Source organism: Oncorhynchus nerka, linkage group LG11 (assembly GCF_034236695.1).
Source record: "Oncorhynchus nerka isolate Pitt River linkage group LG11, Oner_Uvic_2.0, whole genome shotgun sequence".
Taxonomy (NCBI): Eukaryota; Metazoa; Chordata; class Actinopteri; order Salmoniformes; family Salmonidae; genus Oncorhynchus; species Oncorhynchus nerka.
Genome location: NC_088406.1, coordinates 47,209,960 through 47,228,263, shown reverse-complemented (window position 1 = coordinate 47,228,263; position 18,304 = coordinate 47,209,960). Strand labels below are relative to the sequence as shown.

Here is an 18,304-nt window from a genome sequence, read left to right as displayed (position 1 = left end):
TCGTTTAGGAATTCCTCAACCTCAGTGGTAGAAATTCTACAACAAAAAGTACTGAGCAACCCGAACTACCCTCATCCTGTTACCTATCTTCCGCAGTCAGGAAGATGACCTGAAGATAATTCCCTATCTAAAACCAAAATAATAGTACATCTGGCCGTTTAGGATCCAACATGAACCAACAGGTCTGCTGGGGGCCGTTGCGAAACTGTTGAAACGCTGCCAAGGTGGACTGTGGTGACAGCTTGGGGAAAAGGATGGAGAGACAGAGAGAGAATGTTGCACTTAACAATGAAGAAGGCAATATTATGCGTTGCTATTTCCTGTTCCCTAAAGCCTGAAATACACTCCAATTGCAGGCTCCTCCATATAGAAGCCAAGGCACACAGTGGAATAGCCACTCTGTATTCACGGCAGGCCTTAGATGTGCTGCCAGGAGCCATGTTTCCTGTCCCTCTCGCCACCCCCATGGCAATCAACAGGAACAGACCTGACTAGTGAGTGTGCTCACAGTGCTTCCACTCAGACAGATCCAATCGCTGCTCTGTAATTGATTAGTTCGGTCTGTTTGGGCGGGGACTCACTCAATGGAATGCTAAAAAGTGGCAAAGATGATATCTTTCATTCCAACTCTCATCCATGCAGTACTCTCAACCCGCAGACACCAGGCCCGCCATGGAATGAGTTTGACACCCCTGCTGTAGTGTATCTTCATGCAACTCATTGGTCCTGACAAATAAGTTATCGTGCACAATGGTATTCCACCATGACTTGGCACTATGTGAGGTGGGGTAACTGAGTACACAACTGTCCAGAACTGCAGGCCAACTGCCTTAGCCAAGGTGACTGGTGGTGCCTCTCATTATACCGGTTCAGAGTCTGTGTCCAGCGGCAGCCCAAGTTAATCAGTATCGCCATCCATTTTCAAAGTCAAAATCCCTAAAAGGTTGATGCTTGTTTGTTGAGTGTTGTGCAAAAAAAAAACACTTATAAGAAACTATTGCTATCCTAAGTGTCCACCAGCTATGGAGAGTAAATATTTGTGATGAATGTGTATTAGACTCTCGGACTTGCCCCCTTGACTTAACCTTGTAGAATGTTAAGATGGTTTTCCATGTCAGCCAGGCTGAAAGGGTACTCTCCGGGACCATCCTTTGTTTATGCATCAATACATCAGCGGCTAAGCTTTACCCAATTGTTTACCGTACTCTCAGCCTCCCAGGCTCAAACTGATTTCTCAATGTTGATATTGAGTGCCTGAATTGCGAGGGAAACGGGAGTTTATGTCGTCTGGGGTGCTTCGTCCAGCACGGCTCCAAACAATGGCGTCCATATTGGCTGCCACAAATGAAATGTATCCCGCCGAGACACACTCGTACACAACTCCTATTGTCTTTTTGAGAGTGAACTGATTTGTATTTGAGGGACTTCCTCTCAGCGCGTGCTGAGGCCGTTTGTTCTGGACAACTTACAGGCCAGTGAGAGAAGGGCAGAGACAGGGCATTGACCTGTTGAGGGGTGTGCTCCATCCGTTCACAAGGCACAAGGTGAACTTTTACGTTCAATCTTAAAGGATCAGCCCCTTTTCTTTCAATTTTTGCCTAAAATGACATACCCAAATCTAACTGCCTGTAGCAAGGGCATGCATATTCTTGATACCATTTGAAAGAATGGGGAATATAAAACATTAGATCTGGTAAGAGATAAGAGATAATACAAAGTTTTTTTGTATTTTTTTTGTACCATCCTCTTTGAAATGCAAAAGAAAGGCCATAATGTATTATTCCAGCCCAGACGCAGTTTAGATTTTGGCCACTAGATGGAAGCAGTGAATGTGCAAAGTTTTAGGCTGATCCAATGAACCATTGCATTGCATCAAGATTGCCCAAATGTGCCTAATTGGTTTATTAATTAATAAATACATAACTGTGCACTTTCCTCAAACAATTGCATGTTATTCTTTCACTGTAATAGCTACTGTAAATTGGACAGTGCAGTTAGATTAACAAGAATTTAAGCTTTCTGACAATATCAGTCCTGGTAAATTTTCTTGTCACTTCCAATCTCATGCTAATCACATTATCCTACGTTAGTTCAACTGTCCAGCGGGGGACCCACCAATCCTGTGTAGGTTTTAATGGACATGTTCTTTTGGAAAAAAATATGTGTAGGGAGCCTGTTAGGATTAAATTCTAACTCTATGGCAACACCTATCCTACAATACCCGTCATTGAATATTGCCATCAATGCTCATCATGATAGGTAGGCTTGCATAACACAGTAATGTAATGCATAACACATAACATTTCATACTGCATCTCTTTCGTGAATAAACTGTCCACATTCCTAATAAATCATCAGTTGGGATGATTGCCAGAAGCTCATGATATTGGCTGATCCTGGGTCATAATGTGACAGGTGTAGTGTAGCACTGTAGCACCTAATTGGAAATTCAAGGGGAATCCCATCTGTGTTTTTTTCTTCCATTACGCGGATGTATACTATTTTAATGGAAACGCGCGGAAAAGACAGAGTGGCATTACAAGTCTGTGAGATAAAACTTAGGAACTTGATTATAACAGCAACTCTGGAGAACTCAGTCGCACAGTTGTCAATGCCTTTGCGCGATGCCAACGCGGCTGCTGCGAGTGACAGCGATAGGCGAGGAGTTCAGAAACCAGCCCACAGAAAATAAAGGGTGGAAGCTTTATGGAACTCTCCGCAGCGCACTGAGCGCAGCAGTCTCTCACCTGACGAGACGACCGTATCTTGGTTTTGACTAGCTCAAGGATTTCACTTTTGTTTGTATTTTTGGTGCATGTTTTTAATACGCGACTAATCATGAATCATGTAAGTAGATTCACCTGTTGTGTGTTTCTCTGACTGTTATTGGATATCCATTATGATTTTGTCACTAATAGACTGACACTGATGACATTGACAAATGGCATTAACCTACAAACAGTAATGTCTAGGGAAATGTGATACATTTAGACGTTGTTATTGTATGAATTCGTTTTCAGTGTTGTTAAGTTGTGTATGATGAAACATAAAGCGCTGTATTTTGGGGGTCTTTAATTGAAAGGTTTTTGCAGAGATCATCTCCGATTTTTAGCATTTGTGTTATATTTTTGTGGCAGTAGGCTATGACAAACTCTGGTCTGGGATTAGCTACAGATTGTAATAATAGACAGTTGAACAATTATTACACATTATCTGGTGTTACAATCTGTAGCTAATTGAGGCATGTGACTCATTCCTGAATCTCTTGAAAATGCTTGAGTTTCTAAAGAGAGTCATGCTCAGGGTTCTGCGTTAGACACTAACCTGATCAGTTAATAAGTCATATTTATTCTGAGACAACTCATGCCAAACCTTTGTCGAATATATATGATTTATTAACTCTCTTCATAAACTCAAGTATTTTCAAGAGATTCATGATTTATTCCTCTGTACTCTCAGGAGAACTGAACTCTAAATGAGCTGACTGTGACATATTTTCTTCCTGCAGAAGAAAATCCCCCCCCTAGATCTACCCCCCCCCCCCATTTAGCTCTGCTCACAGCCAGCCCCGTGTCAGTTAACAATTTACTGCCCTAAATATGTTGAAATAAGGGAAGTGTCATGGAAAAAACACAATCTTAACAGAGGTCTTGTAGGGCACGCACAGCCGTTATGTGAACTGTTGCAGCTACTGAGCAATGCTGATATGATAGTGAACTGCTTTGCTTCATCCTTTAACATTATCCTGATGATTGGCAAGGTATTAGAGTTCATTGTTCATAGCCAACACTGAGATTGGAAGCCTTGATTGAGAGGAAATCTGGTCAACGTTGAGGGGCGAAATCACATGTTGATACATTTGACCTCATAGATGAGGATATAATTGAGAGAAAAAAAAGCAGCCTTTCCAAACTAATCGTACTTACTCATACAGGTATTTCCTATGCTGCTAATATGTTTTATTGGATTCACCAAGCCATGTCGCCAGTCTCCATAACACTGTCACTCTCAGAACAGCTTCTGTCCTCAAGGAAAGTCATACAAAACCGTATGTTTTTGGGGCCCTTCCAACAATATTGGGCCTGTCCTCTAACCGCTGCCTTCAGTGAGTGGCCTTAGGCCAGAATGGAGCCGCAGCGGAGCCCCTCATATCTTACACATCTTGACGGTAGGCCTGGCCTCTCTGCAGTAGCCTGATGCCCGCTCTCTCCCTTCTGAAGAGACAAGATGTCTGCAGAGAGGGGACTTTGGACCAAGTGAAGTCTTCAATTACACACTATTGTGTTCAGTTCGACAGTTCAAACGTATTCTAAAATGTTAAATAGCTGAAGGTCAAGCCTGAGTGTAGGCCTATTCAAGACATGAGATTAAATAGTGTTATTTGGCATCATACATATCCAGCCAATCCAGAAGGACATGATGTACAAGTTTTTGAAGTTTATCTGTGTCAAGAGAGATGAGACCCTCGATAGTGTGTGTTAACGAAACAGAGATGTCTGGCCTGGCTGGTGGGTTGTGCTGTTGGCCTGTTGGAGAAGTGGAGAGGAGGGGACCAATGGGAACCTGTCCCTTTTGTCTGCTACTTGGTCCTGGACGAGACAGGAAGTGGAGTTAGTCTGGGAAAGTGGTCCCCGTATCTCCCCCAGTGATCTAACCGCTGCTTTCATAATGGCAGCTCTGATTAGGTTATAATTAGAGCAGGAATTGCAGTGTGGCTTTAGTAGCTGAGTAGATGAGGAGGTGTGGGAGAGCACGGGATAAACAACAGGGAGGGCTGTCCACGGGACCACTCGTTACAGCCGCTCTCAGACATCCGTGTCGCTGGTGTCACCGACTGTCTGCAATGCCACATGCTTTACGTAACTCGGGTTGTCAACATCACGTTTCATGTTGATATCTGTGAATTTAGAAAGCCATTGTTCATGAGGCTTTGTGTTGACTACCAAAGGTCAAGGATAGGCCTGGCATTTGCTTTGCAGAACTATTCGGTATCTTTTTTGTTTCCTTGTTGTCACGCTGCTAGTTGCGCTTGCTTCTTGTTGTTTGCTCACATGGCTTTTCTGCAAGTCATGACATGGAACCAAATGGACAAGATCTAACTTCATTAGTAAGGGTGTGTAATAACACATTTTATAACCCTATTCGGTCACATCTACATTTACATTTACATTTAAGTCATTTAGCAGACGCTCTTATCCAGAGCGACTTACAAATTGGTGCGTTCACCTTAAGACATCCAGTGGAACAGCCACTTTACAATAGTGCATCTAAATCTTTTAAGGGGGGGGGTGAGAAGGATTACTTTATCCTATCCTAGGTATTCCTGAAAGAGGTGGGGTTTCAGGTGTCTCCGGAAGGTGGTGATTGACTCCGCTGTCCTGGCGTCGTGAGGGAGTTTGTTCCACCATTGGGGGGCCAGAGCAGCGAACAGTTTTGACTGGGCTGCGCGGGAACTGTACTTCCTCAGTGGTAGGGAGGCGAGCAGGCCAGAGGTGGATGAACGTAGTGCCCTTGTTTGGGTGTAGGGCCTGATCAGAGCCTGGAGGTACTGAGGTGCCGTTCCCCTCACAGCTCCGTAGGCAAGCACCATGGTCTTGTAGCGGATGCGAGCTTCAACTGGAAGCCAGTGGAGAGAGCGGAGGAGCGGGGTGACGTGAGAGAACTTGGGAAGGTTGAACACCAGACGGGCTGCGGCGTTCTGGATGAGTTGTAGGGGCTTAATGGCACAGGCAGGGAGCCCAGCCAACAGCGAGTTGCAGTAATCCAGACGGGAGATGACAAGTGCCTGGATTAGGACCTGCGCTGCTTCCTGTGTGAGGCAGGGTCGTACTCTGCGGATGTTGTAGAGCATGAACCTACAAGAACGGGCCACCGCCTTGATGTTAGTTGAGAACGACAGAGTGTTGTCCAGGATCACGCCAAGGTTCTTAGCGCTCTGGGAGGAGGACACAATGGAGTTGTCAACCGTGATGGCGAGATCATGGAACGGGCAGTCCTTCCCCGGGAGGAAGAGCAGCTCCGTCTTGCCGAGGTTCAGCTTGAGGTGGTGATCCGTCATCCACACTGATATGTCTGCCAGACATGCAGAGATGCGATTCGCCACCTGGTCATCAGAAGGGGGAAAGGAGAAGATTAATTGTGTGTCGTCTGCATAGCAATGATAGGAGAGACCATGTGAGGTTATGACAGAGCCAAGTGACTTGGTGTATAGCGAGAATAGGAGAGGGCCTAGAACAGAGCCCTGGGGGACACCAGTGGTGAGAGCACGTGGTGTGGAGATGGATTCTCGCCACGCCACCTGGTAGGAGCGACCTGTCAGGTAGGACGCAATCCAAGCGTGGGCCGCGCCGGAGATGCCCAACTCGGAGAGGGTGGAGAGGAGGATCTGATGGTTCACAGTATCGAAGGCAGCCGATAGGTCTAGAAGGATGAGAGCAGAGGAGAGAGAGTTAGCTTTAGCAGTGCGGAGGGCCTCCGTGATACAGAGAAGAGCAGTCTCAGTTGAATGACTAGTCTTGAAACCTGACTGATTTGGATCAAGAAGGTCATTCTGAGAGAGATAGCGGGAGAGCTGGCCAAGGACGGCACGTTCAAGAGTTTTGGAGAGAAAAGAAAGAAGGGATACTGGTCTGTAGTTGTTGACATCGGAGGGATCGAGTGTAGGTTTTTTCAGAAGAGGTGCAACTCTCTATCTATTGAATATATATAAATATAATAATATATATATATAATATAAATCTATTGGACTCATATAGCCAATGTATAGGCTAAGTTCATGTTGTGTAAACAAAAGTGAAAGGGTTCACTGTTATATAATATCCCTTGCCACAAACCAGTCATCAGTTGTACGTTTCAGTCGTAGCAGTTTTCCTTTGCCCCATGGTTACTTCCCCTCTCTAGACAGATGGGTCTTTTTCCAAGCCGACGACCTGGTCTAAATAAGTTCAGCTGTGTATGAAGCTCCTATACAATATCACAATATTCTCAGTGTAGTTCCCCTGAAGGTTGGCTCTCTGATTGTACATGGACACCTTGAATGCCCCAGCTACCCACATGGAAAAAGCATCCAGAAGCACTGTCATTCTAAAACACTTAGGGACGCTACAAAACAATAGGTCTTCTTTGGGAATTTAAAATGCCCTGGCCATAATAATTTGTGTAACGCCATGCACGTTACTGTGAAACATCATAAATCAAGTCATTTTTTAAAATCTAATATGGAATGTGTTTTAGAATATGCTATATCCCAAGCGTACCATTCATAATGTTTGACTTAGTTTATAGTTTACCCAGAATTCATCAAGGAATTTTTATTCATTAGAACAAAATCACTACTTTTTATGTTTGTATCGGGTATCAGTAGGAGTAGGAAGGAGAACATTGTAAACTGGTGAGCAGAGGTCTCTTGACTTTTCAAGTGATCAATTCAGGACTTTCCACTCAAATGTTCTCAGAGGTCACTTTCAATTTCCCCAAAGTAAGGGCACGGAAATAGCGGTCTCCATCATTTTCCCAAAGCTTGTTGAGCACACACATACACATAAGGAGGAAGTGATTCAGCGTTGTCCCTTCCCCTTGTCTCCAGCCGTAAATATCCCAGGGCTCTCGGTGTGGCAGGAAGCCCACGAAGAGGGACAAACATGTTTTATTGAAAAGGGTCAAAGGGCATCAAAGACTGTAGCACATAAACAAGTAGAACAAGGATCTGAAACCTAATAAAATAGGCCCAGATCCTGGACCTCAGCCACATGACCATGATAGCATAGCACATCTATTCACAACCGTCTTCCCACCCAAATGGAAGCAAGGTTGGTGTTTCCTTGGTGATTCCTGTTTGGGTGGTAAAGGCAGAAGGTTACCTGTTAATGTTTTATCAGATAGACTCTCTCTTTAAAGATGATTAATGATTGCTGATAACCATCCTGTATCTGAGCTATCCTATTACCCGGCACAAGGGTGGGGCGAACAGATGACTGTTATCGTAAACTGTATATCTGAGTTACTTTAGTAACTATCCTCGTTAGCTGTATCAGACAACATCTTATTAGGTAGCCTACTAAAATGAACAAAGAAAGATGTGTGACATACTGTGCTATCAGTTTTATTCAGGTCCAATTTAAAGGAAGCATCTCTTGGAAGAGGTCCTAAGTAATCATTCCACATCTCTTTCTCTCTCTGTTCCTTAGTTTAAACCCCAAGTGGAAGCATGCCCATCCTCAAGAACCTCCCAGCGCGGCTGAAGGGAGGCAGCAGGGTGAACGGGGAGTTGGAGAACACGCGTGGCGAGCTGATCCTTCGCAAAATGAGCCTGAACCTGAAATCCAGCGCCTTTGAGGAGCCCAGTGTCAATGAGAAATGGGCTCAGGCAAACTCACTCCTGGACGGGGGCGCGCCACGAGACCGTAACCCCTTCGAAGACGAGGAGGATGAGAACGAGGCGAACGAGGAGAGACGTGGCGGGAAGAGTTCGTTCAAGGGCACCCTGGACCGTATCCGAGGCGTCTCCCCGCTGAAGACTCTGGGCAAGCTGAGCAAGGGGCTCCGTATGTCAGGCCGCAGTAAGGGCACTGCCACCCCTTCCCCTCAGGGGTCCGTAGCAAGCACCCCCACCTCAGAGAAGAAGAAGAAGGGCCGACGGAGCTCAGAGGGAAGCTTACTCAGGTACGAGAGGTGTAGAGGGAAGCTTACTCAGGTACGAGAGGTGTAGAGAAAAGCTGTTGAGGAGTGGTTTAGTAGCGGATGTTGAGCCCAGCCCACATCTCCTATTGCATAACCCCTTAACCCTCAATTCCACCTCTTCTCTGCACAGATTTGCAGGGAAGTGCAGGGAGAGCCTTCGCAAGGAAAGCCTGCCCAACGGGGAGCTGTGCTCAGAGAGCGAGGGGGGCGACTCTTCCAGCCGCCGGCTCTCCTTCATGAAGATGGTTGGCCTGGGTAAGCTGAAGAGGGAGTCCGTGGCCGACCACTCGTCTCATGAAGAGGAGGTGGTGGAGGAGGAAGTGGTGGAGGAGGTGAAGCCAAGGGAGCCCCTCTCAGGTAAGGACAGCCCTCAGTGGAGCACTGGGTTACTAAGGGTCGGCCAGTATGCACTGGGATCCACTCTGAATGATTCCAACGGGGGTCCTATGATGACTGTTGATTGGTAACTGAACCAGTAAGGGTATGCTATCCCCCATTGCATTTGAAGAGATACGATACTGCTAAAATGCATGGAGATCATGGCCGATAATAACCCAAACAGTTAGTTGATAGTCATGGCCAAGGTTTACTTCAGTTCAGCTGAGCATTCCATGTTTCACAGGTCTACCATAAAACAGTGTCAGCCTCCCTTCCAGTGAACAATCAATCCCGCTTATATTCTCCGCAGTGTGCTACCATTTTCACAACAGAGATAATGCTAGGAATGTCTCAATGTCTGGGGCTGTTTTTGGACACTTTGGAAACAATGGGAGAAAGATGTCGCTGGGATAGAGGAGACCAGGTCCAACTAGGCCACGGCTGAGCGATGCGGTCATCCCCATGCAGGAGGACCAACCTAAGGGTTTCCCACAGAGATATTCGATGTAATATGTGGCATAGAAAAAAAAGCATAGAACTTGATTCCGTGAGTCTGAATTGAATAATCCAGAGCTTAACGTTCAGGATAGCGTGAGTGCACTCGGTAATGGTGCACCACCATGTCAGCATGGCTAGAGATCAGCTTTCATGTTTAATACCAACAGGATGTGCCTGTCTCTCTGTGTGAAGAGTAAAGGTAAGGCTAAAAGTGGTAGCAACAGACCCATTTAAAAAAAAAAGATGTTATAAAGAATGTACAAGTCCTTTTAACCAGATTCACCAACAGCACATAGAAACTGCTGAGAGCTCAGGATCAGACATGTTCACTCTTTATCCTGGCCTTTCACTAAGCAAGTAGGCCAAATACCATCGTATCACACTCAAAATATCACTGAGATGTGTTGTTTACAGGCTGTTGACTTCATGCCTCCATTGATGTGACCCAGAGGACATGTCACACATTCGGAGTCTTTATATACAGTGGGGAGAACAAGTATTTGATACACTGCCGATTTTGCCGGTTTTCCCACTTACAAAGCATGTAGAGGTCTGTCATTTTTATCATAGGTACACTTCTATTGTGAGAGATGGAATCTAAAACAAAAATCCAGAAGATCACGTTGTATGATTTTTAAGTAATTCATTTGCATTTTATTGCATGACATAAGTATTTGATACATCAGAAAAGCAGAACTTAATATTTGGTACAGAAACCTTTGTTTGCAATTACAGAGATCATACGTTTCCTGTAGTTCTTGACCAGTTGTGCACACACTGCAGCAGGGATTTTGGCCCACTCCTCCATACAGACCTTCTCCAGTTCCTTCAGGTTTTGGGGCTGTTGCTGGGTAACACAGACTTTCAGCTCCCTCCAAAGATGTTCTATTGGGTTCAGGTCTGGTCATTGGCAAACTTCAGACGGGCCTGGACATGCTCTGGCTTGAGCAGGGGGACCTTGCGTGCGCTGCAGGATTTTAATCCATGACAGCGTAGTGTGTTACTAATGGTTTTCTTTGAGACTGTGGTCCCAGCTCTCTTCAGGTCATTGACCAGGTCCTGCCGTGTAGTTCTGGGCTGATCCCTCACCTTCCTCATGATCATTGATGCCCCACGAGGTGAGATCTTGCATGGAGCCCCAGACCGAGGGTGATTGACCATCATCTTGAACTTCTTCCATTTTCTAATAATTGCTCCAACAGTTGTTGCCTTCTCACCAAGCTGCTTGCCTATTGTCCTGTAGCCCATCCCAGCCTTGTGCAGGTCTACAATTTTATCCCTGATGTCCTTACACAGCCCTCTGGTCTTGGCCTTTGTGGAGAGGTTGGCATCTGTTTGATTGAGTGTGTGGACAGGTGTCTTTTATACAGGTAACGAGTTCAAACAGGTGCAGTTAATACAGGTAATGAGTGGAGAACAGGAGAGCTTCTTAAAGAAAAACTAACAAGTCTGTGAGAGCCGGAATTCTTACTGGTTGGTAGGTGATCAAATACTTACGTCATGCAATAAAATGCAAATTAATTACTTAAAAATCATACAATGTGATTTTCTGGATTTTTGTTTTAGATTCCGTCTCTCACAGTTGAAGTGCACCTATGATACAAATTACAGACCTCTACATTCTTTGTAAGTAGGAAAACATGCAAAATCGGCAGTATATCAAATACTTGTTCTCCCCACTGTAGATGCTGCTTCTCCATGTTCATGCCATTCTACCTGCGTCACTGGGCCCCATGACATATCTGAGACTAGTGAAGCAGGACAGAATGGCCTTATCGCCTTAGAGATTCAGCCATACAGGCTGTCATATCAAAGCTTTACACCATTACACCTCGCCCCGGGGATCCATGCATGAGTGCCGTACGAAGAGAGTGATGAAAGAGGTATCCATGGAGGAGGAATGGGATGCGTGCTCCACTCTGTGTGTTTCAAACATGTGTGTTATTTCTTGGTTGAACCCCCCTCCAGCTGACCCACAGCGAAGAGGCGTTATATTTGTTTATTTGACCGTGTTTGTTAGGGGAAAACACAGCTCTTTCTGGCATTGTTCTCTCAGCTGTCAGCACAAACTGTTGTGCAGCAGAACAGTGACGGTGGTTGTTAGCCCCCTTAAATCACAAAGACATGACCAGTAGGGAACTCTTGTTTCTTCCAGTCATAGCATGTTAGATTCATTTCCTCATTCTACAAAACTGAAACCTCTACTTTAAAGGTCTTTTCAGGGTAATGTTGAAGCTGGTAAATATTTGACACCATCATTGTCTTCATAAGAAAGGTTGCTGGATCGAATCCCCGAGCTGACAAGGTAAAAATCTGCTGTTCTGCCCCTGAACAAGGCAGTTAACCCAATGAATTTCTTCTTAACTGACTTGCCTAGTTAAATAAAACAATTAGGGGAAGATGGTTTAAGAGCAGTAGCAGTAACATTCTCACCAGGCCATCCCTCTGTAAAGAGTTGGGCCCTCCTTCAACATGGAACAAGCCTTTGTTCCTTGAGGCTGTTTGTTTCTAGACTGGTCCTTATTAAAAGAGCCAGGAGCTAAGGAAAACACAACGGACAGTGTATGTTTGCGGACATCAGTACTGTGGCATTGATTCCAGAAAGAAAAACAGTCTGTGCTCGGCTAAGTAGACTGTGTGGCTGTGCTCAGGTGTCAGGAAATACCTGAGTAATGGAGAGTGAGTGACTATTCAGACTATTTGCCAACTGTTTCAGACAAATTGAGAGCTACATTTGAAAGATCCCTCAATCAAAGATGCAGCGTGTTGATACTAAATCATTCAAGACAGAATAAAGAAAAGAGAATGCAGTCATGATAGGTATTGAAACTAAGGAAACACATATTCAGAGGTGAAACCACAGCACATCTTGCAACCCATCTGTACCTTGAAAGTAAAGCAGTTACATATGTATAGTGTGAAAGGGCACAAAGCCACAGCAACCTCAACACTGCTCCCTGTCCCTCCGCATGGGATGTCCCCTTCAGTGTTCTTCCAATCAGATAAGTGTGGCAACCAACCTGGCCTCAGGTATTCAGAAAGCTAGAGTCCGATTACAACATATTCTGACCAAGCCCTCAGCCCACAGCCTCCTGTTCCAACCCACTTTCCCCATCATCATCAGCCCTCTCTGGTTACCCAGCTAACATGGCAATCGTAATCTCTGTGTGTCGTACTCCTCTGATTGGCTGGGTGCGTCCACATTAGGTTGAGTTCACAGCGGTCCAGACGTCATCCGAGAGCGCCTTGATAACAGGGCCATATAGGAGGTGCAGGCCACAGCCTAGTGAATGATTTCCAGGCCTTGCCAAATGACAACCCCAAGGCCCCTGGACCATAAAACTGTAACTAGCGCTGGCTCATGTCCTGCAGTAACTGCTGTGAAAACTGGGTCCAGCTCAGAATCCTAGCAACAAATGGCTATGTTAGCCATGATGGAATGCATGCTGCTTCCTCTCATATTCAATATATGACCTTGAAACACACCAGCTGTAACACAGTCAGTTTCAAGTTTCCATGTGCCAAAAGAAATAAGTGTTTTCATACCTCACTATGGCAGCAATTAGAAAAACAGTATAACGAGCAATCAGTTGGTTAAAAAAAACTGGGCAGAGCTGCCTTTTCTGCCGGAGTGACAACCCAGGCAGTGCACTTTTCCTATGATCCGATTAGTGTTTGTTTTGTCAGTGTCAGTTGAATGTCCATAGCAATGAGGAGAAAGGGGAATTTGAGTACAGTGCACTATTGACTCCCAGGATGAGTTAATGTGATCAGTCCCAGCCCTGCCGGGGCATGTGCTGACGGGAGGGAGTGGCTGGGGAGGAGGCCTCTTTGTTTCTGGGCCGCCGCTCACTTCACATGGACGCCGTGTCACTCTCCGACCGAGGCCTGGAGGGCTTGCCTGAGACCAAAGGCTTTCTCAGGACATGGCCGGGTCAGGGCCAGGTTTGCTTTGTTGTGGCTGAGCTTAGGATTGTGGAGAAAGGGATGGAAGGAGAGGATAGGAAGGAAAGGAGGGAACAGATTTGACCCAGCTGTGCCTGCAGGAATATGGGGGATTTTGGTGGAGCTTTGGGAAGGTTGTTGGATGCTCCTCTGCTTATTTGATTTTCTGCTTTTGGATCGCACGCGCTTAGATGTGAAGGCGGGCAGGCTGCCTCTAGCTTGGTCCCATGTCTGTTTGGCATTGACAACAACCATAGCAGTTGGCTTCACGACAGCACAAACAGATCTGGGACCAGGCTAGAATGCTTCTGTCTAGATAAAGGTTGAATGGGTACCAGAGAATGGGAGATGAGGTTCTAGAGCTCAGGTGTCCACCTACAGTACCCATAGAAAGCCTGCCGAGGACTGAGGAGGTGGTGGGCATAGATGGGGGTCTTAGATCTTAGACATGCAGTTTAAGGGGAACATATGATGCTGCTTTGAATTCACTGCAGAGAGAACTGTGGTTTTGCTATCCAGGAAGGAGGCTCATATCTTACTTAATGCTTGACACCCCCGGACAATATAACCCTCTGTGCTGCTAGGCTCTGAGCAACATGACTGGAGATCGTCTCAATGGCAGTTCTGCAGGTGCGTTGATACCCTGCATAATTTGAAAAGAGAGTACACTACATATCCTGCTTAGTCAGTGCTTTTATTTGAGGGAATAATTTATTTTACTCCCTTTGGGAATAAAAAAGGCCAACATTTCTCCCTAAATTCCTCAAGGTAAAGTTACATAATATGTAAGCCTTTATAGATCCCATAGGCGGCCCTCGCAACATTATACCCTTTGTGGTTTTCACTGAGGAAGGGTGGTGCCACTGCTATACATTAGCTGGGCCTGTTGCTTATGACAGGCTTAGAGGGCAAGTGCCTTGGAACAAAAGACAAGTGTTCCCCTGTTCTGTATAGCTTAGCTAAGCATCTGTGGAACTGCCCATTCCAGGCCAATTCGTGCTTTTAATGACTCCTGGATAGGCCGTCAAATCTCTGTGCAGAGCCCTCAAACATCTGGCAATCCAGTTTTGGTGCGTTTTGGGTCTGACCTCTCACCTTAACGTGGTGATTGGGCGCAGGCTGAGCCACGGCGGACTAATCGTCCCAGTGGGTGACACAGTTACACCCTCTGTGACACGTCACCACCAGCTACATCATGTGACAGGTAACGCCCAGGCTGAGGGCTCTGTCTGGGGGGAGACACCCATCATGTGGAAGACATGGTGTCCTCCTAAAGGGAGGAAGAACAGTAATGTTCCACCTCCCACTCTCTTTAAGGGAGATGTGCCTGGTTGCATTGTGTTTTATATTTAGATGTCCTTCCGCTGCGTTGGCAGGCAACTTTGGCCATAATGGAGTGTTGTTGGGGGAGGGGTATCGGCGGAGCCATGGCATCGCTGGGCACAACTTCTCTTCCTCGAGCGGGACAGGGAAGGATGAGCAAGGCGGCAGGCCGGAAGCGGAGCGCCCCCGCATCCTCTAAACGGGCAACTCAGCACTGCAAAGGCTCCTGGAAGCCGTGCGGTGCCCCGGACAGAGAGAGAGGGATGGTTATTTACACAGCTGATCTGTGACGCACCATAGCATTGGTGCGATGTGCTTCGTAGGCCTATAAGAGAGAGTCCCCAAAGTGGTGTCATGTCACCGCCCCAGCCCCACACCTCCCTGCCCCTTTTCCTGGGGTCGTTGTGTTCAGTTACCACACCACTGGACTGGAGGAGTAGGAAATTACATCATTTCCTGCCATGCTGCTGGGCTATGCAGGACAACAGCATGTAAATTGCTATCCGGCTGCCCAGAGCCACAAATGAGCTATGCAAGCAGATCGGGAGCCTTATTAAGTTTGACACCTAATACTGAGACACACAGCAGCCCAATCATTAGCAGACAGTAAGAGACATGGCTGACTCCTCCTGGTTCTCATCCGACAGTTTCCTTCTCCTCCAAGTACTATGCTCCAGTCACCTCACTTGGGCTGACCGGTATGCTGAGACAAGCATCTCCAAACACTCTAGGACACAGTGATTCACTACACTAACCCCTCTAATCACATTGTGTAATGACTTTAAATACCAGACCTACCCCCTAGCACTTATCACAAAGAATGTGTAAACAACTCTCTGAGTTTTATTTTGAGTACACTATTGTAACACAATAGCATTCCATGTACAGTTGAAGTCAGAAGTTTACATACACTTAGGTTGGAGTCATTAAAACTAGTTTTTCAACCACCACACATTTCTTGTTAACAAACTATAGTTTTGGCAAGTTGGTTAGGATATCTACTTTGTGCATAACACAAGTAATTTTTCCAAAAATTGTTTACAGACAGATTATTTCACTTATAATTCACTGTATCACAATTCCAGTGGGTCAGAAGTTTACATACACTAAGTTGACTGTGCCTTTAAACAGCTTGGAAAATTCCAGAAAATTATGTCATGGCTTTAGAAGCTTCTGATAGGCTAATTGACATAATTGGAGCCAATTGGAGGTGTACCTGTGGATGTATTTCAAGGCCTACCTTCAAACTCAGTGCCTCTTTGCTTGACATTATGGGAAAATCAAAAGAAATCAACCAAGACCTCTGAAAAATAATTGTAGACCTCCACAAGTCTGGTTCATCCTTGGGAGCAATTTCCAAATGCCTGAAATTGCCACATTCATCTGTACAAACAATAGTACGCAAGTATAAACACCATGGGACCACGCAGCCGTCATTCCGCTCAGGAAGGAGACACGTTCTGTCTCCTAGAGATGAATGTACTTTGGTGCGAAAAGTGCAAATCAATCCCAGAACAACAGCAAAGGACCTTGTGAAGATGCTGGAGGAAACAGGTATAAAAGTATCTATATCCACAGTAAAACAAGTTCTATATCGACATAACCTGAAAGGCCGCTCAGCAAGGAAGAAGCCACTGCTCCAAAACCACCATAAAAAAGCCAGACTACGGTTTGCAACTGCACATGGGGACAAAGATCATACCTTTTGGAGAAATGTCCTCTGGTCTGATGAAACAAAAACAGAACTGTTTGGCCATAATGACCATCATTATGTTTGGAGGAAAAAGGGGGAGGCTTGCAAGCCAAAGAACACCATCCCAACCGTGAAGCACGGGAGTGGCAGCATCATGTTGTGGGCGTGCTTTGCTGCAGGATTGACTGGTGCACTTCACAAAATAGATGGCATCATGAGGAGGGACAATTATGTGGATATATTGAAGCAACATCTCAAAACATCAGTCAGGAAGTTAAAGCTTGGTCACAAATGAGTCTTCCAAATGGACAATGACCCCAAGCATACTTCCAAAGTTGTGGCAAAATGGCTTAAGGACAACAAAGTCTAAGTATTGGAGTGGCCATCACAAAGTACTGACCTCAATCCTATATCAAATTTGTGGGCAGAACAGAAAAAGCGTGTGCGAGCAAGGAGGCCTAGAAACCTGACTCATTTACACCAGCTCTGTCAGGAGGAATGGGCTAAAATTCACCCAACTTATCGTGGGAAACTTGTGGAAGGCTACCCGAAATGTTTGACCCAAGTTAAACAATTTAAAGGCAATGCTACCAAATACTAATTGAGTGTATGTAAACTTCTGACCCATTGGGAATGTGATGAAAGAAATTAAAGCTGAAATAAATCATTCTAGACTATTGTCCTGACATTTCACATTCTTGAAACAAAGTGGTGATCCTATCTTACGTAAGACAGGGAATCTTTACTCGGATTAAATGTCAGGAATTGTGAAAAACTGAGTTTAAATGTATTTGGCTAAGGTGTATCTAAACTTCCGACTTCAACTGTATGTTTCGCAAGCAAGCATTCAATAGGTTTTTTTCAAACTGTAGTTAGTTACTTTGAACGGAGGGGTTGGCTTTATAAATGTGTAGTTGTACTCTGATAGCTTGGACCCACAACTAGTTCTCTGTAAGTCATAAAACGGTTTGGTTTATTGGTGCGATAAAACCTGGTAATATATACCTTGACGTGTTCCTTGCCGTATAGAGCTTAGAAGCTTTAAATATGTCTGCACTGAAATATACATAATGCTATCTTTATTGCCTTGTAGGTATGATTAGAAAGCTTCCTCCATCCACCTGTTTCAGGTACTGGGAACACTCTGTCAATGGCTGATCTTTGGATTGGTCAGTTAATAAGCAACTTAGAATGTGAGACCGTTCCCCATTTGTCCTAATGTTCTCTTGAACTTCTGCTATGCTTTTGTTACCCGCCGGGTCCCACCATAGAGTCCCGAGTGGCGCAGCGGTGTAAGGCACTGCATCTCAGTGCTAGAGGTGACACTACAGACACCCTGGTTTGAATCCAGGCTGTATCACAACCGGCCGTGTTTGGGAGTGCCGTAGGGCGGCACACAATTGGCCCAGAGTCGTCTGTATTTGGCCGGTCTAGGCCGTCATTGTAAATAAGTATTTGTTCTTACCCGACTTGCCTAGTTAAATAAAGGTTATAAAAATAAAAGAAATGTGGACAGAGGCACTTTTGCCAGCCAAATCCCATAACCACCAATAAGTTAATCAACATAGGTACTTTGCCATCAGATAAAAACTGACTGAACTTTGGTCTGAAATGTTATCGCAGTATACAGATCATGGGGCCCAGACAAGAAGAGCATTTCAAAGCTCTCTGCTCTAGAAAAGCATCAGTACCTGAAGGGGTGTATTCCTGTAAAAGGATAGCACTCAAGACTGTTTATTGGAATGAACTATGTAAATGAGCCACAGTGCTTTGTTCCATTTCACAGTT

The 18,304-nt window shown here is 45.4% G+C and overlaps 1 protein-coding gene across 2 annotated transcripts in view; it reads left to right on the top strand.

Annotated features, from left to right (window-relative positions):
- LOC115137010 (tumor necrosis factor alpha-induced protein 2-like) overlaps window positions 1–18,304 on the top strand; it is a 41,472-nt gene that overhangs the window by 3,600 nt on the left and 19,568 nt on the right. Inside the window, exons 1-3 of one of the 2 annotated variants that reach the window (XM_029672982.2) lie at window positions 2,492–2,847; window positions 8,187–8,661; window positions 8,810–9,036. In XM_029672982.2, coding sequence (XP_029528842.2) covers window positions 8,207–8,661; window positions 8,810–9,036 — 682 coding nt within the window. In that variant the 5' untranslated portion in view covers window positions 2,492–2,847; window positions 8,187–8,206. Of the gene's footprint in view, window positions 1–2,491; window positions 2,848–8,186; window positions 8,662–8,809; window positions 9,037–18,304 lie in introns of those variants that run through there. The other variant, XM_029672983.2, reaches the window with a different exon arrangement.